The 22,803-nt window shown below is 39.6% G+C and overlaps 1 protein-coding gene across 16 annotated transcripts in view; it reads left to right on the top strand.

Moving 5' to 3' along the window:
* Window positions 1-2,100: 2,100 nt before the first annotated feature.
* Window positions 2,101-22,803, top strand: part of KTN1 (kinectin 1) — a 99,995-nt gene continuing 79,292 nt past the window's right edge. For 13 of the 16 annotated variants that reach the window (XM_036435912.2, XM_036435932.2, XM_036435869.2 and 10 more), the window contains exons 1-5: window positions 2,101-2,245; window positions 9,713-10,265; window positions 12,818-12,955; window positions 17,008-17,175; window positions 18,378-18,508. In XM_036435912.2, coding sequence (XP_036291805.1) covers window positions 9,740-10,265; window positions 12,818-12,955; window positions 17,008-17,175; window positions 18,378-18,508 — 963 coding nt within the window. In that variant the 5' untranslated portion in view covers window positions 2,101-2,245; window positions 9,713-9,739. Of the gene's footprint in view, window positions 2,246-2,441; window positions 2,573-9,712; window positions 10,266-12,817; window positions 12,956-17,007; window positions 17,176-18,377; window positions 18,509-22,803 lie in introns of those variants that run through there. The other 3 variants (XM_045580302.1, XM_045580301.1, XM_036435923.2) reach the window with 3 other exon arrangements.

Raw genomic sequence — 22,803 nt, 5'->3', positions numbered from 1 at the left:
AATAGTGAGCAGCAACCAAGGTTAATTACTTAATGGGCTAATTATATATGTTAATTATAGCCATTGATATTATATTATACTATATTACAAAACTTAAAGGGTACGTCTTAATTCCTAATAGGGCTTACCTTGCATGATAATTCTAGCAAGTCTTTTTGATGTGAATAAACAGATCACTTCCCTTTCAGAATTCAAAGTTCAATCACTCAGGAAAGCTGAAATAGCTGATAAATACTCTTCTTTTGTTTCAAATAATGGAACAGAAAAATAATGGTCCTTGACTATAGAAATAGTATATTTAGGGTAAACATATCCCTAAACTCCACTTAATGTACCCACATATTACTGTCTCTAAAGTATCACTGAAGTTTTACTGAAGTCAGGAAAATGATAGAAAGTTTTATTCTAAACTAAAACCTGCTTTAGTGCTAACCAGAGGAAATAAGATGTTTGTACGCTAATCAAGAGTTCTTAAACTCCACTATAGAAATGATACATTGCCCTTTTTGTATTAAGAGACTAATGGCATCGCTCTTCCATAAAGCTGTGTCCTCTGGCACAGGCTCAGGGACAGCAGTGGCTTAGAGATAAATTGCTTTGAGGGTATTGGAAGCACTGAGGTGCTGAGTAACCCTACTGAGAAAGGAAAAAGAGGACGCTTCTGGAGTTAAAATAAGACCGAATGCCTGTTTGGAGAACATAGTGGATGAAGGCTATTGGAATTCTCAAAAACTCAGGCTACCACAATCTGTTCAGTTTTCATCTGTTCTTTGGAATTGCGCTAGAAAGCTAAGACAATATAAGAATACAAATGTACGCGTTTAGCCAGGGAATTCTCTGTTGGTGTAGAAATTGCTCTGCTGCTCATCCCTCAAGGACTTGCTCCAGTTCCTTCTTGGTCAGGATGCAAGGGGAGGTGTGAGTGACGACTCTTGGTTTTATATGTATCTCTTATTCACCTCTCACAGAATTGGAATCATTTCCAGCTCTCGTAACTTCTGAGGAGACCTTGCAGTATTTTGTGTATGTTCTGGGCAGTGCCTGGAATTCTGCGAGAGGTAAGTAAAGTGATGATGAGTAACAACACATCTTTGCCAGTGGACCAGCAAGGTCGCTGCCCTCCTTTCAGCAAAGAGCAAACTTATTAGCAGGGACTCGGGCCAACTTTTCCTCTTCGCTGCAGCTTCTAGTTTTACTTATTTATTTACTTATTTATTTATTATCCCGGCCTAAAGAAAGCCCCATCAGCTAGCAGCGTCATAAATTTGCACACAATTTATTTGGGTCGGTTTTTTTTTGTTTTTTTTTTTTTGTTTTTTTTTTTTGAAGCTGAGGTTGCCTGAAGGCTAATTCAAAGAGGAACGCAAGGTTTCGTTTTGATTTCTGGAGAGGAATCTGGGATGGGTGCGGTGAAATCGAGGACTATTTGCTTAAGGTTACAAAAAAATAAAAAGTCACCTAGTGTGGAGGTTCCCATAAGATGAAACCAGCTTTGGGGGAAGGAGAGAGAGAGAGACGGAGAAAGAGAGAAAGAGGAGAGGGGGAGGGGTAAGAAGGGGGAAAGAGAGAGAGAGAGAAAGAGGGAGGGAAGAAGGGAGAGAGAGAGAGAGAGAGAGAGAGAGAGGGAGGGAGGGAGGGGGGGAGGGAAGAGGGAGGGAGGGAGGGGGGGAGGAGAGAGAGAGAGAGGGAGGGGGGAGAGGAGAGGAGAGAGAGGGAGGGGGGGAGATGAGGAGAGGAGAGAGGGAGGGGGAGGGAGAGGAGAGAGGGGAGAGAGAGAGGAGGAGAGAGAGAAGGGGGGGCGGGGTGGGAGAGGGGGAGAGAGAGAGAGAGAGGGAGGGAGGGAGGGAGAGAGAGAGAGAGAAAGAGAGCGAGAGAGCGAGCAAGCAGGGCTGAGGAATGAAGGAGGTGCGGCGGAGCTCCAACCCCGAGCTCCCACCCCACCTGCTGCGGAACGTTATCTCGGGAGGGGGGGGGGGAGGGGAAACAGCCCCGGCATCCCGAGCAGCCCCGCGCGGGGCCTCACCCGAGCGCGCGGGGGGCCCGGTCGGCGGGCGCCTGTCCCTTTAAGGGGCCGGTCTCCGGGCTCCGCCGGCCCAGACGCCCGGACGTGCCGGGGCCGCCCCGCCCCGTGCCGGGCGGCGCGACGGCACCTGAGCAACTGCGGCGGCGGCACCTCGGAGCTGGCGATCGGGCTGTCGTGCCGGCGCCGCCGCGTCCTCCCGGCCTCCTCCCCCCGGCGCGCAGGGTAAGGGCGAGCAGGCGGCGTCGGGTCGGGTCGGGGCGCCGGCCGCGGGGACCGACCTCGGGGTGAGGGCGGCGCCGGCCGCGGGGCCCCGGGCGGGAGGGCCGCACCGGTTGGGGGGCGCGGCCGCGGGGCCCGAACACAGCCCGCCGCCCGCCGGGTAGGCCTCGGGCGCCCACTCCCGCCTGCCGGACTCCGGCTGGGGCCGGGCCTCCGCGGCGGCGGGCTCCCCGGGCGGTTCGGCCTCACGGGCCGCTCCCGGCCCGACCCGGGCTCCGCCGCGGCGCCTGCGAGCGCGGCCCAGGTCCCCCCCGAGGACGTCTCTCGAGGGCGAGGTCGGCGGGAGAGGGCCCCGGGGTGACGGAGGCGCCTATTTTTAGCCGGGCCTGCGGCCCCCGGGAAGGCAGGCGGATGACGGCCGCCGGGCCGGCGGACGGAGGGAGCGCGTCCCTGGGCCGGATGGGCCACGCGTGCGCCATGCTGGAATTCCAGCCTCGCCGCCTCCTGGGCGCCGAGCGGCGGCCCTCGCCCCTCCCGCGGCCCCTTCCCGCCGCCCCGTGCGCGCCCCCGGGGGTGGCGGGGGCCGGCTGGGGCGGGGGAAGCCCCGGGAGGGGAGAGTTTGGGGGAAAAAGTCTGCAGATCGCCCTCGAGACCCAGGGAAGTTATCCCTTCCTCTCCTGGAGGGGTGTGTCTTCCTCGCCGCTTTCCCCCTCCCCCTTCGGCTCCCAACAATGAGATTTTTGGCGTTGGGGATCCGGGCGGAAAACCCGGCTGGCAGCCCGGAACAGCCTCTCGGTAATCGGATACCTGGTGCGGGCTGTGCAGCCCGGCGCGGCGGGCGGGCCGGCCGTCGTGCAGGAGCCCGTGGCCCCCAGGTTCGGTTCCAGGCTGGGGCTGTGTGAGCTTAGCCATCCATCCCTGCTGGGAGGAAAGAGTCCAAACTCGTGGTTGGGCCTCTACTCGAAAAGGAATTCCTTAACTGCAGGTATTTGAATAAGCGCTGCTTAAAAAAAAAAAAAAAAAAAAAAAAAAAAGCTGCAGTTGAAGTTATCTGTTCCAAGTTGTGGGTGCTGAAGATGTGTTTGAAAAAATGTGGACACTCATAGCCTGCTCGAGATGAACACACTGGCGTGAACTAAACGCTGCGTTGTGTAGGAATGGACTCGAAGAGTGTGAGTTCTTGCTAATTAGGTGTCACTTGCTCTCCCTGCCTCACCTTGCGGGGCGCTCGGCAAGCCCGTGTCTCCCGTCTGGCTAAAAGCAGCTGCTGATGAGACCGGAGTGATCCTCCCAAGAATAACCCTGGAGTATTCACCGAGCGCTTTTAACCAAGATTTGCTCATTCAATCTGTATTTCCGGTCTGCATGCTTTGCTATAGGTTTTCATGTTGTGCTCTCTTGACAAGAAGGGGCTCCCTTTTGTTCAAGGATTTAGCAAGAAATAGTGGGGGTTTATTGTTTGTAGATTCTAAGAACGATTACTCCCCTCCCCCAACATTAACTTAGAAATGTCTCTTCCGATTTTGCAGCATCAACAATTATAACAGTACTCTGTTAGGTGAGCTTAGGAAATGAGATGTTCTATTTACTCTAACTTTCTGAGACTCACTCTGAAGCGTATAACAAAGCTTAGGGAAAAACTTTCTTAAATGTATTAAGCATTTTTAAATTATAAAGGCTATTCAGTATTATTAACCCTGATGACTCAGGGTCGACATTATGAAGAGCCATTAATACATGATTTTGGTTCTAATTTAATTTTTTCTGTATCCCCCTTTAATATCAGTAGTCTGTTCTTCTTGGTATGTTTTCTCTGCTCTTTCACCCCAAACCTCCTTCTCGTTTGTAAGTGTTAATCTGATTTTAGTAGGGAGGACATTTTAATAACTAGATGCTAAATAACAGTCTGTGGCTTTTCTAAAGGACGTGAGGATTTTTTGAGGCTTAACTTCTAAAGGACCCGTGTTTTAGAATTGTTACTATCATTAAGTTCTTAACTTGATTTTTATTTGAAACATGTGGAATATGTATTTTTAAAAATATGTATTGATTTTAGAGAGAGAGAGGAAGGGAGAGGGCTAGAGATATAGACTAGAAACATCACTGAGAGAGAAACATGGATTGACTTCCTCCTGCCCATGCATCCTGACTGGAATTGAACTGGGAACCTCCTGGTTCATGTGTCGACACTCAACCACTGTGAGCCACACTGGCCAGACTAATTGGTTTGATGTTAAAAAGATAAGAGGCAAAATATACTTTTAGCACTAAGAATACTTTACTTAGTAGAGACTCCAATGGGAAATATAGTGTTGTTCTTAGGAGATGTGTAAGAAATGTTCAACTCTTTTTTAAAGATAAAATTAGTATTTTACATATCACCTTAACTACTATGGGCTGATTAGGAACACCTAGCCTTAAATCTGGTCTCAACAAAGTGGTTTGTACTAATCACTCCCCTCCTTACACTCCCCTCCTTTCAGGGCATTGCTTCTTTTGGTTTCTCTTCTTACTAATTGCTTTGCTAATACTGTCTTTATGATTTCTCTTTTCTTAAGGTTGAAATGTTTAGTCCTTGGTTCACTTTTTTTTAATACTTCTCTGGTGATCTCATCGCATGTTATAGCTTTTAATACCTATATGCTTATGGCTGCCATTTTTATATCTCCAGTTCAGACTTCCCTCCTGCACTCCAGACAACCTGCTCCACATTGGATGTTAAGTATAGGAAACCCTTGATTTTGTGGACCTCAATATAAAGGACTTTGGATTTATCACACAAAATTTCTGGTTCGGATGTGATATGTGAAAATTAATACACTGTTAATTTTTAAGTGCTTTTAACCAAGATTTGCTCATTAACTTAACAGGTTTTTTTTGTTACTAAGTTATTTTAAACAAATTTTAGTGAATAGGCCATGTGAAAAAACAGCGTAATAATTTCACCAATATAAATAAATATTATAGTCTACATATTTAATTCCAAGAATCACTGCTTATAAACAATGATGGGTAACAATTAGCACATGATCACACTGCATAGTGCATGCTAATTGGTTCTATTGTCTCCTGGCTTCACTTTCTGATGCAGTTTTTTTTTTTTTTTTTAATATATATTTTATTGATTTTTCACAGAGAGGAAGAGAGAGGGATAGGAAGTTAGAAACATCGATGAGAGAGAATCATCGATCAGCTGCCTCTTTCACACCCCCTACTGGGGATGTGCCCGCAACCAAGGTACATGCCCTTAACCGGAATCGAACCCGGGACCTTTCAGTCCGCAGGCCAAACCGGTCCCAGCCTGATGCAGTTTTAAGTGATGTTTCCTTCTGTGCTAAGTCACACCACAATCATGACTCTCGGTGACTGGTGAATGCACCCATTTCCTGGACCTATTCAGTATAAATTTAAAATTAAGTAAAAAATATAGAAAACTTTTCTGTGAAATTAAAATTTCATACATACTTAGTTTTAATTACACAAATGTGTCACATAAGTAAAAACAGGTAAACAAACCTAATGGACTTTTGGTTTTAATGGACTCCCCTTGCCTGAATTAGTCCTTTATCTTGAGGTTTTACTGTAGTCAACTAAACTTCCATTTTCCTTTTTAAACCTGCCACAAGTGCAATCTGACTTACTCATTTGATGCTGTTCCATCCAACATTCAGGCAAAAAACCTGTTGAAGTATCCCTGACTTATCTCTTTCACACATGGCATTCTGACTGTCTCATTTTAAAAATGTATTCAGAATTAAATCACTTCTTATCTCCTCCACTGCTCACTAAGCTGGTCCAAGCCATTCTTATCACTTGCCTGGATTTCTGCAGTTAGTCTTCCAACTGGTCTCCCTGCTTCTACCTACACTGGCTCCCTACAGTCTTTTTCAACATAGTAACCAGATCATATCACTTCTCTTCAAAACCCTGTAGGGCCTTTCCATATGCAGAGTAAAAGATGAAGTCTGTATGGCCTACAAAGCCTTCCAGAGCTGGGCATTCCTACTTTCCCCAGAAACCCTTACCTGTCTTAATTTAGCTGCTACTCTTCCCCCTGCTCGTTTCACTCCAGTCCAACTAATTGTCTTAGGGCCTTTCCACTGACTGCTTCCCCTCCTTGGACCATTTCCCCCCCTAGGATATTTGCATGGCTGACTCTCATGTCTCCTTCAAATCTTTGCTTTTCAAATGGTCTATTTTTTAAAAAAATATATTTTATTGATTTTTTACAGAGAGGAAGAGAGAGGGATAGAGTTAGAAACATCGATGAGAGAGAATCATCGACCAGCTGCTTCTTGCACACCCCCTACTGGGGATGTGCCCGCAACCAAGGTACATGCCCTTGACCGGAATCAAACCCGGACCTTTCAGTTTGCAGGCCGACGCTCTATCCACTGAGCCAAACCTGTTTTGGCTCAAATGGTCTATCTTACTTTACTATTTTATTTAAAGCTGCATTCCCCTACATATGATCTATATCTTGCTCTATTTTCTTCATAGCACTTGCCACCTTCCAACAAACTATGTAAATTCTATTTGATTGTATTTATTGTTCCTTCTCTCTGCCCCAAACACATATTATAATGTAACCTCTATGCTGGCAGGACTTTTTGTCTGATTTGTTTATTGAGTGTTTAGGGCAGTGCTTGACACATAGCATGTGCTCAATAAAGATTTGTTAATGACAAATGAAATCCTTATCCTGCAGTTCCTTACTGTGATGGATATCTCATTCTTGGACACATGTAGTTTTCAGTTTGCTCATATAGTTTTCAACTTCAGTTAGTCAAAGAGCAGGAGAAAAGTGGTATTGGAGCTTTTGGGGATCCCTTGGTGGACGGAATGATGTTAGAGTGTGATGGAAACCTTTTCCCCAGCCCTGTGTGGTTAGGTTACTTAAAGCAGGAACTGAAAGTATCTATGCCTTATATATTTTATTTTAACTTAAAACACTTTTATTTGTCTTATTTTTTGGCTCAATCTTTTGTCTTTGAATTGGGAGTTGGGGGTGTCTTCTGATCTTTTTCTGTAAACCACAAGAGGCCCAGTGTATGAAAATTCATGCACTGGAGTGGGGGAGGTCCCTCAGCCCAGCCTGCCCCCTCTCACAGTTTGGGAGCCCTCAAGGGCAGGAGGCGACCCAGTGATCAGAGGAAGACGATGCCCCTGTCACACCTATGCTGCTGCCACTGCTGGCAATACAAGCCTTGGCCAGCCCTGGTTACCTGAGCCTTGGGTGGTCCTGGGTGGCTGGGCAGCCGACATCTGAGGCTTTCCTGTGCCTTGGGCATCGGCTAGGCAGCTGCCATCTGAGGCTTGCCTGTGCCTCGCTGTGCGCCGCCAAATTGTGGCTGGGGGTGCAAACCATATTTGAGGGCGTGACAATCAATTAACATATTCTCTCCTCATTGGCTATGGGCACCGCCATCTTTGTGACGGCGTGATGGTCAATTTGTATGTTACTTCTTTATTAGATAGGATACCCTAAAAGCATTGTTGATGATTTCTACTATTGGTTTCTTTAAAGGGGAATGAAAATGTGGCCACTAGAAACTTTTCAAGTTCAAAGTCAAGTCATTCTAGATTTTTCTACTTCATCAAGGCCTCCCAAAGGATTTAATTTAGTTTTCATAGCAATAACAGCTCTTGTCTTTAAATTCTCATATTTAATGGATTTATAAAAATAAATGATTACAGCCTGGTTGGTGTGCTCAGTAGATGAGTGTCAGCCCATGCATCAAGAGGTTGCTGGTTCAATTGATCAGGGCACATGCCCTGGGCTCTTTCCTCAGTACAGGGTGTGCAGGAGGCAGCCCATCAATGTTTCTCCCTTATTAATGTTTCTCCCTTATTGATGTTTCTATATAGCTCCTTCTCCCTCCCTCTCTCTCTAAAATCAATAAAAACACACATAAAAATAAATAAATGACTACACAGGAGAATAAACTGCTAGCCAGAATCATTAGCTTTTTGTAGACACCAGACCATGTGTTTCTTCCTAGGGAGAAATGTCATTTAATTCAGTGAGGTTTTTTAAAGAGGCTTCCATATGGAATAGGCTTTATAGGAGCAATAAGATCCTAGCTGCCTGTCATTACTAGAGGAGAATGTCACTTATCTACATTTCTTTATTTTCACTCTGAGTAACACCTGTAACTAGTTATCAGAATTTACATGATTTTCATATATATATATATATATATATATATATATATATATACACACACACACATATATATGTATTTATTTTATTTTTTATTATTATTTTTTAAAATATATTTTATTGAGTTTTTACAGAGAGGAGGAGAGAGGGATAGAAAGCTAGAAACATCGATGAGAGAGAAACATCGATCAGCGGCCTCTTGCACACCCCCTACTGGTGATGTGCCCACAACCAAGGTACATGCCCATGACCGGAATCAAACATGGGACTCTTCAGTCCTCAGGCCGACACTCTTATCTATTCACAGAGCCAAACCGGTTTCGGCGATTTTCATATGTATTGATATATATTGTCTTTCAAGAGTCTTAATGTTCTACATGCTCCCTGGAAAATGTGGGGCAGTTATTTATTCTTGCACACAAGTCATTTAAATTGTCAAGGAAACAGTCTTGAAATAAGCTGGAAGTTATTAGTTATTAGGCTTAGACCTTATTAAACCTAAGATTTTTATGCAAGTTTCTTACTGCTCAATTCTTTAATTATATAATGTATGATATAGTGAAAAGAGTGTAGGTGCCAAGGAGTCTGAAGAGCTTGGGTTAGAATTTGGCTTTGCTAATTATTGCCACTGAAAATATGTGTGAATTTACCTATCTTACTTAACTGGCCTGAGGTTCATTTGCCTTGCTTATGTTATCTTACTTAGTAGTTGCTACATAAGTGATGGGTTACATTAGAGTGCTTATTTGCTGTAAGGTTCTGTAAATACTTTATGTACAGTATCATATTTAATTCTCTCAACCTTATGGCATAGATACTATTTGGTGGAATAAAGTGCTAGCAGTTTGAATGGGCTCAACTCTCTAAAAGGAGTAATGAACCACCTCTGTTTTTTTTCACTAAGAGTGTAGTACTTTTAGTTATATCCATTGTATTGATAGTATCAATAGTTAATGCCACTTTATTTCCACATATAGTAGTATTCATGAATATTGTACAATAAAAGTACATATAAAGTATTAATGGTGGCTATTTGGGGGAAAAATGGATGTCTTAAGTTTTTTTCCTCCTATAGCATCTTTTCACATTGAAAAATGGAAGGATGTGTTTCACTTGTTCTAATTACCACACATTTTTCTTCCACAGTGTATTTGAACTGTACCTGATAAGGTAATCAAATATGTGATTTAAACAAATAACCTGATTAGATTTATAGATCAGGTTAGATCTGAAATACTATTTGAAAGAGCAGAGGTTTTGTATATTTAGTTTTTATAAGACTAAGGTTTCTTCTTTTTTTCTTTTAGGCTTTATAGGATCACATTAACAAAAGCATGATGGAGTTTTATGAGTCAACATATTTTATTGTTCTTATTCCTTCAGTAGTTATTACAGTAATTTTCCTCTTCTTCTGGCTTTTCATGAAAGAAACATTATATGATGAAGTTCTTGCAAAACAGAAGAGAGAACAAAAGCTTATTCCTACCAAGCCAGATAAAAAGAAGGCAGAAAAGAAAAAGAATAAAAAGAAAGAAATTCAGAATGGGAATCTTCATGAATCCGATTCTGAGAGTGTACCCCGGGACTTTAAGTTATCTGATGCCTTGGCTGTAGAAGATGAGCAACTTGTACCTGTTCCACTGAATGTGGTTGAAACTTCTAATAGTGTTAGAGAAAGAAAAAAGAAGGAAAAGAAACACAAGCCAGTTCTAGAAGAACAGGTCACCAAAGAAAGTGATGTATCAAAGATTCCAAGCAAAAAAGTAGAACCTGTCCCAGTTTCTAAACAGCCCACCCCCGCCTCTGAAGCAACTGCCTCAAAGAAGAAACCAGGACAGAAGAAGCCTAAAAATGGAAGCGGTATTATAAGCTATTTAACTTTATTAGATGATAGTATTTTTAATAACTTTAGAGCTTGAAATGTACACCTAATAATGTATTAGAGGTGCATATAAAATGTTAAATGCTGAGTCTGAAATGAAATCATTATCCTTTTTACTGTGTGTTTGCCTTCATTAACATTAATTGCTGATAGAAATAATTGGTATTGATTATAAAACAACATTTTTTTTTTTTAAATATATTTTATTGATTTTGTACAGAGAGGAAGGGAGAGAGATAGAGAGTTAGAAACATCGATGAGAGAGAGTCATCGATCAGCTGCCTCTTGCACACCCCCTACTAGGGATATGCCCGCAACCAAGGTACATGCCCCTGACCGGAATCGAATCCGGGACCTTTCAGTCCCCAAGCCGATGCTCTATCCATTGAGCCAAACCGGTTTCGGCTGATTATAAAACAACATTTAAAATTAAACTTCACATTACAAATATTGGAAAGACCTTTAATAGAAACATAAAATCAAACTGTTTTACTAACACTACAAGGGATCTGTAAGTACCAACAATTAGAAATTTACTAAGTTCAACCAATGCTGTCTAATCAGTGTGATAAGAATTAAAGATAAGATAAATCAGATATCTCTTTTAACCCTTGAATGATTTTGCAAATATTTAGTAGACATCTGTTTTATGGTAGGCATTATACTAGATACCAAGACTACAGAGATGAATTGTGCATTTTCAAGGTATTTACATGCTAGCTGTAGATAGAAACATCTATGTATATAAAGGCCTAAGTGACCGTTTGATCATTCAACTTCCAGGGGGCAGACGCTCAATACACAGGCATGGAAACATGGAAAAGACTGATGAATCTCAGAAAGAAGGGGGGAGGAGGATGGGAGGGAGGGCAGGAAGAAATTAACCAAAGATTTTATATGCATACTAGAGGCCTGTTGCATGGATTTGTGCTCCAGTGGGATTCCTTGGCCTGGCCTGTGGGGATCAGGCTGAAACCGGCCTGGTGCTTGGATTTGTATACCAGTTGGGTCCCTTGGCCTGGACAGTCCCGACATCCCCCGAGGGATCCCAGATTGCGAGAGGGTCCAGTCCAGACTGAGGGACCCCACTGGTGTATGTGTCCGTGTACTGGGCCTTTAGTAAATATTATAAAATAAAAAGTTATCTATAATGACCTATGTATATCTAAACCAATGTAGGAGTTCTGTATCAGCCAATTAGTTCATATACTTACTGAAATTAATCTAAAAGGTTGAGTAAGGACTAGCTAGTTTATTTGGGTGGCTGGGAAGGGGTGGGGATTACGTATTACAAGAAGAGGGAAGAAGGACATATAAGCCAATAATAAAATGTGATTTTTATAAGAGATGTGTAAAGTATGGAAGAACAGAGGTCTAAACAAGTATTTATGGAGACGGGGGTGGGGGGAAGCTTTGCAGAGGAGAGAGTGCCTAAGCTGGGTCTTCAGGGTGAATTATGTCACCAAGCAAATAGTGGGGTCTTTTTCCATACTGGCAGAATATTATGTGTAAAGGCATAAAGGCATAAGAATACCGTCTATTGCCCTGTCCGGTTACTTAATGGTTAGAGTAGGGGTGTCGAACTCAATCAGAGAAGGGGCCAAAATCTAAAATCCAGCCTAAATCGCGGGCCGAATGGTTTACTGAACAGTCATAAACTGTCATTGTGATGAAAACGCAGCGGAGTGCAGTGATGACAGCGCGGTGCGGGCCACATTGCAAGGCCTGGCGGGACGGATTTGGCCCGTGGGCCTTGTGTTTGACACATGTGGGTTAGAGCATCGGCCCAAGCATGGAAGTGTCAAGAGTTTGATTCCTTGTCAAGGACACATACCTGGGTTGCAGGTTCAGTAACTGTCCCCAGTCAGGGTATGTGTGGAAGACAACCAGTTGATGTGTCTCTCACATTAATGTTTCTCTCCTTACCCTCCCACTCCTTGCATCCTACTTGATGAAATTAATGAAAAAAAAAGATATCCTCACGATAAAAAGAATGCAGTGTATTGTTGAACCATGAAGTATGAGGTGTAGGGAGTGGTAGGAAACAAAGCTGAAAAGGTATGCAGTGATTAGTTCATGATGGTTTTTCTATACTGTGTTAAGGAACTGGGATGTTATAGTTTAGCCATTGTTGAAGACTTTCAGGCAGGTTAGTTTACACGGTCAGCTTTATGTTTTAGAAAGACATCTTTGGCCAAACGAGAGTACAAATTACATGGGACAGTATTTGATATCAAAGAGATTACTTTCCAAAGTTAAGTTGAGGAAATGAGCTATAGTAGTCACAGAAGAAATGATAGATTAGGAATGACTGAAAAACGGATTATAAAAGCAGCAGCAAGTACTGGAATTCTTAATGAAATTAAAGAGCAAGTGTAACAAAGAAGCTACAATGAAAAGTTATTAGTGAAAGTTACATATCAGAGCTTACATATGAGTGATAAAGCATTCTATGAATTATTTATTAATGTATCTTTTCTGATTATTTTTCTTTATTTTTAATATGATTTCTCATTTATTTTTAATAAAGATGATCAGGATAAAAAGGTGGAAACTCCTATGGCACCTTCGAAAAAGCAAGAATCATTACCCCTCCACCAAGAGACTAAACAAGAAAGTGGATCAGGAAAGAAGAAAGTTTCATCAAAGAAGCAAAAGACAGAACATGGTAAAATGTGTAGATATATTTTTTATAAATACTAATTCTATAGCAGTACGCTATGATAAGGACCCTAGAAACCTCACATACTCTTTAATTTCCAGCTGAATGTATACTATCGTATAATAGCTTTGATACTAATGCATGTCCAGGATTCTCTTTGGCCTTGTGGCTTTGTAGTACTTTGACAGATAGGCAGGGCATAAGTTTGTTATAAAGAAGTATTTATAGTTTAAATATATTCTCATTCTTAACTAAGTTTTGGAAATAGTGAAATGGCATATAAACTCTATAGAAGAAAAGGATTCCTGAGATATACTTTTTAATACCACTTAAGGATTATGCTTGACAACATTAGCTTGATCTGTCATTACTTTATATTCCCAATTATTTCCTAAATATAATTTGCATGTATATATGGGAAGTATCCAATTAAATGTGGTGGTGCAATTTTTTTTTTTTTGAATCTAAGAAAACAATCCTCATTACAATAAAAACAAGAATCCTAAGAAATAAAAGTAGGGGAGAAATAAGGAACTTTTGTAATAATATGAACAAGAAAGATTTATTGAAAAAAAGAAATAAAGAAATAAAAGTAACCACAAGGTGAAAGGTCTATACTAAGAAAATTATAAGGTACTGAAAAAAATATATAAATAGAGGCATATACCATGCTCATGGACAAAAAGAATGCACGTCATTTAAATATCCATCTTTCGAAAGACATCTACAGATTCAGTGCAATTACTATCCAGATACCAATGGCATATTTCACAGAATGAAACAAACAATTCAAAATTGTATATAAAACCACAAAACACCCCGAACAGACCCAGCAATCTTGATTTTGTTAAAAAAAGAACAAAGTTGAAGATATTATGCTACCTGATATCAAATATACTATAAGTCTAAAGTAATCAAAGCAAATATCGGGTCTAGTAATAATTAATGTCGTTTCTAAACATTCGTTTAAAATCTTGCTTGGCGTTGACTTGTATTGACATAACCTTCAAACACGTGGTATCTACAGAACGTGTGAAGTGCAATTAACAAGTTTTGCTTGAAAAATTTGTGTTTGGTTTGGTTTTTGTTGCAAAACTAGGGCTAAGAAGATGGCGGATGAAGAGCATATTCGGCACTGCATGCTTTATGAGTTCCAATTAGGAAGAAAAGCAAGTGAGGCTGCAAAAAACATCTGTAGTGCTCTTGGTCAAGATGCAGTTAGCGCCAGAAAATGCCAGCATTGGTTTGAGAAATTTCGCGAGGGAAATTTTTCGTTAGATGACAAGAGTGGTCAAGGCCGTGTGTCCAATTTTGATCAAGAAGCTCTTCAAGCTCTTTTGGTGCAAAATCCTCAAATTACCCAACAAGAGCTTGTGACAACTTTAAATTGTTCACAAAAAACAATTTCCAATCAATTGCGTGCACTTGGCAAAGTCCAAAAGTTTGGAAAATGGGTTCCTCATGAGTTGACCGACAACAACTGTAATCAAAGAGTCACAATTTGCAGTTCGCTCCTCTCTCGTCAAAACCGTTTGCCGTTTTTAGAGCAAATTGTTACCGAAGATGAACAATGCGTGCTGTATGTTAATTTGAAAAGGCGGCCTCAATGGTTGGACAAAAATGAGGCTCCGCAGCCCACACCAAAACCTGACTTGCATGCGAAAAAAGTGATGTTGTGTGTTTGGTGGAATTTTAAAGGAATTCTTCATTATGAACTTTTACCATCTAACCAAACCATTACAAGTGCAGTGTATAGTGCCCAATTGGAAAGGTTAGCCCAAGCTTTAAGAGAAAAAGAACCCGCACTGATTAATCGGAAGGGCGTAATTCTTCACCACGATAACGCACGACCGCATACTGCAAGAATCACTGCTGAAAAATTGCGCCAGTTGGAATGGGAAGTTCTCCCTCAACCTGCATATTCTCCTGATATTGCCCCTTCTGATTACCATTTGTTTCGTTCTTTGCAAAACTTTCTTCTTGGAAAAAATTTAATAATGAAGAATGCTCAAAAATGCATTGACCGAATTTTTTGCATCAAAATCACAAGAATTTTACAACAGAGGGATTAAAATGCTTCCTGAGCATTGGGCACAAGTAGTAGAAAACAACGACAACTATATTGTTGATTAAATTTTGTTGTATTGTTTAAATAAATTAGATTTAAAAAAGTATTAGAAAACGACATTATTACTAGACCTAATAGATCAACCAACCTCATCCAGACCCCACACAAGGCACTCACAGATCAACACCCCAGCACTATACTAACTCAACACATCCAGATCTAAGCCTTCATCACTTGATTCAGCAGACCCTCAAGTTCCCCCAAAAGTTTCCAGCCATGTCTGAGAAGCAGCCCTGGGGCATGGGCAGGCGAGGAGCTAGCTGCTTTGGGCCTGGCCTCTGTTGCTCTGTTCCGATCCACAATCAGCTGCCTGGGTCTGGCCGCTGCCACTCCGGGCCTGGCTGCTCCGGGCTTGGCTGCTGCTGCTCTGGGCCTGGCTGCTCCCAACCTGCTGCTCTGGGTCCGGCTGCTCCGGGTCCGGCCGCTCCGGGTCTGGCCGCTCCCAGCCTGGCTGCTGCTGCTCCGGGCCTGGCTGTTCCCGACCCGGCTGCTCCGGACCTCTGGTGGTGCAATTTTTATATGTTTAGAATTATTCAGGAGAAACTTAACTATGAAATTTATGTAGTTTAAACAGTGATTATTTTTAAAATATTTTTTTAATTGATTTTTTACAGAGAGGAAGAGAGAGAGATAGAGTTAGAAACATCAATGAAAGAGAATCATCAACAAGCTGCCTCTTGCACACCCCCTACTGGGGATGTGCCCGCAACCAAGGTATATGCCCTTGACAGGAATCAAACCCGGGACCTTTCAGTCAGCAGGCCGAAGCTCTATCCATTGAGCCAAACCGGTTTCGGCTAAACAGTGATTTTTAAGTAATGGGCTGTGGTATCAACTAGTGCTGCAAAATAGTAAAATTGGAAAAGGAAAAAATTAAGTTCTATTGTTTACATTAAAATTACAACACATACCAAGCAATCAAGTATAGAAAAATATGCAAAAATATTTCATAACATTAAACATTATGTTTTAAATAAAAGAACTATGCATGCCCAGTTTTTTTCAAAAAGGTAGGAATATAGAGAGATTCCCATATAAATGTGGAAGTTGGTATCTCTGACCAACAGACACCACACTTTACTGTTCATACTCATAGAGTTCTTCACATTAATACAAAGTAAGAGGCTTTCTTTCTCCACTTAAAAAAATTATATATTTTTTATATTTTATATATAATACTTTATATATATACATATATATATATATATATATATAATATATATATATATATTTGATTTCAGAGAAGAAGGGAGAGGGAGAGGGAATATTTGATTAGCTACCTCCTGCACTCTTCCTACTGGGGATTGAGCCTGCAACCCAGTCATGTGTCCTTGACTGGAATCAAACTGCGATCTTCTCAGTCACCAGGCTGACGCTCTATCCACTGAGCCAAACCGGCTATGTCTCTTCCTCCACTTTTTATGTTGTTCTGAAAGTTTTAACCAATGTAGTAAGATGTGCCATAGAAATTGGAGGCATACCTATTAGAAGTGAGAAGGAAGGAACAATGACTGATTTTTGTACTTAGCAAGTCAAAGGAACTCAATTAGGAATTATCACATATTCAACAAAGAACCAACATAAAGAAAAATTTAAGTTTTTCCTGAGCACTAATTAAATGTAAATGGATCCTTAAAACAAGAAAAATGAGAACCAGCTAAAATGTAAAGGAAGTATAAAAGAAGTTTTCAGATACTATTAGAAATAGATATGCTGCAGAGTTTTAGATAATTTAAATGTTTACTCTACTATGAAATAATATTGAACTGGCACTGTGTTTTGACTTTTTAAATGATAAAATAGGAATTTAAAGCCAAATTAGAGATTTGAAAATAACTGCATTTATCATTAAATGTAAATGTGCTTACATTATATTTAATTACTGCTGTAAAAAAATACTAATTATAATTTTTTTGAATCTAAATTGCAGTTTTGGTGGATGAACCTCTTATTCATGCAACTACTTATATTCCTTTGATGGATAATGCAAACTCAAATCCTATGGTGAAGAGAGAGGTTATTGATCTGATTAAACCTGACCAAGTTGAAGGAATCCAGAAAATGGGGACTAAAAAACTGAGGGTGGAACCTGACAAAGGTAACATACAGAATGATGCAATCTATTGTATTGAAAAAAACACATTTTTTAGGTCTGATGGAATTGAGTACATTTTCTCATAGAAGCAATGAATTTCAAAAGACTAATAGAATACTGTAGTAAAGGATTAATGGTATCAATAGTTTTCTAGTCTAACCTCAGTTTTTGGACACTGGCTTTGATTTGTGCAAGGACTCACTATTTTGATGACTGGTGATCTTTTCCCTTTTATGATTGTCTTATTCAAAATTTCTGTGCTAATTCACAACCATCTTTTATTTTTATTATTATTATTTTTTACTTTATTGTTGAAAGTATTGCAGCTGTCTCCCTGTTTCCCCCCATTGACATTTTCCCCCATCTACTCCCATGCCTTACCCCCTAACCCCCAGGCCGTCATCACACTATTTTCTATGTCCATGAGTTACACGTATATGCATACAAGTTCTTTGGTTAATTTCTTTTATTTTTTGGTTAATTTCTTAATAGACTAATTTTTTAAGAGTAGTTTTAGGTTTATAGTCAAGTTGAGTGGAAAGTACCGAGTACTTTCACCTTGGCCCCACACATGCACACAGTGCCTGTTTAAACTTAATAATGTAGCTGAAACACTAAAAGCCCTGGGCTTTTTTGGGTCTAATAGGTGGCAGTTGCTTTTAGGAAGAGTAAGTTGATGCCTAATATTAGAGCACTCAAGGAGTTGAGATGGGTAAGCCAGATGTCTGATATATGAATTTTTCTAAATTTGGGGATTTCTTGTATTTGAAAAATCAGATTTCCTTTTAATATCCTCGATCTTATTTCCTCACCTGTAAAATTTGGTTTATATGTCACAAGAATTAAGGTTAAATGAGAATATTTGTGAACAAATCTAGTATAGATGCTTTCACATTCTAGAGACTTGAGTGATTGTTTTTAAAGTGAGGGCATATTGGCAGCTTAGCATTAAATTTTTGAATTTAAATGTAGTCTTGGTAGATGAACCAAGTGTTGTACAGTTTGAGCAAATTGTCAGTTAATGTAATTCATTATTCTATATTATATTAAAGATCCTTAAACACTTGCTCTCTCTTGTCTAGAGTATTTTTGTTTGACTTGCAATATAAGTCTGTTTTGTCTTGGTTATTTTCTGGGTTAAGAATTTTTGATGCTTTACTGAAGTTGCTGTGTCTTTTAAATGCCAACTGTTATTTTGTTTTTAGAAAATGCTGAAATGAAATTTAAAGATTTTATTCTGTCCTTGAAGACTATGGTATTTTCTGAAGATGAGGCTCTTTGTGTTGTAGACCTGCTAAAGGAGAAGTCTGGCATGATACAGGAAGCTTTAAAGAAGGTAAGCATATTTTTGGTTATGAGCATATGTGGAAGCAGTGATTAGAAGTTCACCAAGCAAACTTTTGCTAGAGCAATAAGTTATCATCTACTTCCATTCTTCATACCCCAAAGCTTATGGCCACATTTAGAAGTTCTAGAATGCCCTTAGGAGTTATTTCATATACCCCTACTAATCAGTATACTTAGTTTAGTCAGATGTCTGAGTCATTTAATGTTTTGATAAAAGCAAATTGCTTATAGGTAAGATGGTTTATCTCACTTTTAAGTCTTTTGGCTCTTGGCTATTTTTGGATAGCATATAGGGAATATTTTTGTGACTGAAGATAGCACCATTCAAAGAACCTGGGAACCTGTTGCCTGTGAATGCGTATAATACCGTTTTCCCCCGAAAATAAGACATCCTCCGAAAATAAGACCTACTTACAGGTTTCCTTCTGAGTGAAATATAAGGCATCCCCCCGAAAATAAGGCCCTCCTAGGCTAAACATGAGAGATTTGGTCCACTGATTCTGAAAGAAATGGAGTCACAAGAAATTCACCAGGAAATTCAGGAATTGGATTGTTATGATGATGTTCCAGAAGATGATGACATGATTGTCATTGAATAAATGAGTAAATTCTTGATACTGTAGGATTCAAAGTTTGTCTGGTTTGTGTTGAGAACTACCGTACTACCGTACTGTATACAGGTAATAAATTTCCTTTATTTTCATTTAACAATAAATGTGTACCGTATTCTTCATGGAAAAATAAGACATCCCCTGAAAATAAGATCTAGCGCATCTTTGGGAGCAAAAATTAATATAAGACACTGTCTTATTTTCGGGGAAACAGGGTATTACCCTTGTAAAATAAATTATTTGGATAGTGGAATCATTGCTATGACTAAAGTAAGAAAACAACAACACAAAAACTAAAATTTGTGGAGTTAATATTTAATTTCTTATGAGTCTTGCTCACTATATTATGTGTACTATGTCATACTGGCAAAGGTGACAACATGTGTAACATAAGGACACAATTTCTGGTCAGTATTAGATGTAGCCTTAATTGTTCTAAACACGCACACACACACATTACACCCCCTACCCTCCAAAAAAACACTATCTGCTTTAAAACCTTAAGTGGCTTCCATATTTTCTTAAACACCCCCCCACCCCCAACACACCCCATCCAAGTTATCACCTCTCACCTGATTGTCTTCATAGTCTCCTAGGTGATGTTCCTGCCTTCCCTGTTAGTCCTCTAATTTATTTTTTCAAAACAACTGGAAGGTGACCTTTATAAAGCCTTAGGTGCCTTTCTCTTTGCACTTAGAATATAACCCAAATTCCTTAGCAGGACTTCGTCTCTCTCTCTCTCTCTAACCTTACTTCATGGCATTTTCTCCATCACTAACTACATTTTACCATTCTGGGTCTCTTCTGGTTCCTCTAGAGCAGGGATGGGGAATGTCCAGCCAGAAATATTTTGATTTGGCCCTGCCAAGGCATTAGGATGTGTTTGATCAAATATACAGGCTAATTTTAAGTTGATAATTTTGTATGGCCTGTGAATGATGTTCTAAATATACAATGGCCCTTGACGGAAAAAAGGTCCCCCTTGCTCTAGAGCAGTGGTTCTCAACCTTTCTAATGCCTCGATGCTTTAATACAGTTCCTCATGTTGTGGTGACCCCCAACCATAAAATTATTTTCATTGCTACTTCATAACTGTAATTTTGCTACTGTTAATGAATCGTAATGTAAGTATCTGTGTTTTCTGATGGTCTTAGGCTCTACAGCAGTGGTTCTCAACCTGTGGACCCCAACCCACAGGTTGAGACCACTAGCAGGGTCTTCTAATTTGAGAGGAATTTATTCTAAGGAGGAATTTATCTTGTTTTGCTGTTGAGTAACTGGATAGATTGTGTGACAATGGTATTTGTGAACACTTGCAGAGGAAGAGAGAGTAGAGGATTGCTTTTTTTAGGAACTTGTTTTAGGTATCCTTTGGATCATTAAATATATAGAATCATTTCACAATTGAATATATGTTAGTTTTTCTGGAGTTGAAAAAGGATTTTAATGGAAGTGATTTAGGCAAGTAATCTACTATTACCAATACATATGGTGGATGTATGTTAGACCAGAGAGGATATGAAGAGTGGTAAGAAAGTTAAAGAATGAGAAACATTAACATTTAAAGGGCAGGGAAAGCTACTACAAAGCAGGTGAAGGAGAAATACCAGGAGTCAGTGGAATCATAGGTTTTTAGGGAAGATTGAAACTTTAGGGGCTGGGAAGAGAGATTGCATAATTAGAGAGGAGGTATTATGTTGTGTGTGTGGGTGCACTTGACTTGTGTTTAATCTATAAGATACTTGTACTGTATATTTAGAGTGTAGGTTAAAATCCTGGCCCTGGAATCACATTTCCTGCATTCAAATCTGGGCTCTGCCATGTTGAATTTTGTAGCCTTAAATAGGTTACTTAACCTTGGTGCCTCAGTTTTCCCATCTCTTAAATGGGAATGATAATCAGGTTTTGAGAATTAAATGTGATAATATGTAGTAGGTGCTTAGAGTTCTTAGTGTATAGTAATTGCTCAAAATATGTTAACTGTTAATATGATTACCGTAAAAAAATCTTAAAGATTTATTTGATTATTTTAGTTAATAGGTTAGTAGTTTCCTAATATTGGCCTTTAAATACTCTTGCCTCAATAATATAATTTTTCAACTTTAAATTATTAACCGTTTTGGCCCAATGTTATATAATAGGAAATCTGCTTACTGAAGTTTTTTCCTACCTTCTCTCTTCTTTCTTAGCTTTTGTTAATTATAGCATTTCTTTATCAGGTACTTCTAATATTTATTGTTTCTTTTGTGACTATAATTTTCATGTTTGTTTTAGTTTTAATTCTACAGTTTAATGATGGGTTCAAAGCTTGATACCAGTTCTTTTGCCATAGCTTCTGTATTCATCTCTTGGTTGGCTGAAGTTGTTTTTCCTGGAATTTCTTCAAGAAGGGCTCATGGAAACTATATTTCCCAAATTCTGGCAAGTTAAATGCTTCTTTGTCATCTTTATACTTGAATGATGATTTAGTGGGGTACAATGTTTCTAGATGTCACTTTCTTTCCTTTAGAAATTTTCATATTTGCTTTGCTATTCTCTACATTCAAATTGCTGGATACAGATCTGAGATCTGCCTGAATTTTGCATTCTTTTCATGTATTTTTGTTGAACTACACTCACAATAAAAACATCCTTTGGGCAATCAACCAAGTGTTTATTATTTATTGGATTTTTCCAGTATATGCCCTACTGTACAAACATCCAGGGATTCAGTTTCTTTGAAGTTTAGCAATAATTTTACTATAATATGTCTGAGCATTGACTCCTTTATTAATATTACTTGGGATAAAGCATATCTTTTCAATAATGAGATTCAGTGTCCCTAAAAAATAAGTAAAATAATGAGTATCAATTAAGCATATGCTGGATTTTTGTTGTCTTTATCGTTCATATTTTAATTCTAAAATAAAGCTTTTGGTTTATTTGCTTTTTATTTACTTCACCTTGTACTCTATGTCTCTTATTGTATTTTTAGCAATCTTTCTTTTTCTGTTTGTTGCTTCTATTTGGATTATATTTCTGAGATGGTGTTACTTTTACTTCTGCTTTGGGTTTTGCCAGCACATATTTTATCTTATTCTGTGGTCTGGTCTTTTCTCTGAGCTCTTTCTCTGAGCTCTGTTCTTTGCTCTTATTTTTCCAGAAATGACTGTTATACTAGATTTTTAAAAATCATGGTGATATTTTTTAATTACAATTTTTGTCTACTCTTTGACAATCTTTTTCTGGTGATTTTTCTTCTTGCCATTTGTTTTTTCTTATTATTTTCCTTTCTTTTTTTATTGTATTTTGTATAGACCCTATTTTATTTATTTTTGATCAATACTCCTGTTCCACTGAAGGATGTTCTTGTTGGGGGCGGTGTGTGTAATTGAGTTCTTTTAGCCTTTCCTTTTCCCAGATAAAATCTTCATTATAGAGAGTTTCACTAGAGAAGCTTGGTCAAACTCCCTTGACCATGCTTCACTGTAGCTGCTCTGAGTAAAGTTTGTATGATTTCTTCTTCATTTTATTTTTATTTTATTCTGCTTCTTGAGACCTTCTTCCAAGAAAATTTCTACCTTCTATCTTTATACTTGTTCCTGATGTCAAATGGGAGATTATTGCTTTTACTTCTCAGGACATGCCTATTAACTTCAGAGAACTAAGCACCCATGGCACTTCTGTAGTTTTG

This window comes from Pipistrellus kuhlii, unplaced genomic scaffold (genome assembly GCF_014108245.1).
Source record: "Pipistrellus kuhlii isolate mPipKuh1 unplaced genomic scaffold, mPipKuh1.p scaffold_m20_p_1, whole genome shotgun sequence".
NCBI classification, from domain to species: Eukaryota; Metazoa; Chordata; class Mammalia; order Chiroptera; family Vespertilionidae; genus Pipistrellus; species Pipistrellus kuhlii.
This window is presented reverse-complemented; position numbering and strand designations above follow the sequence as displayed.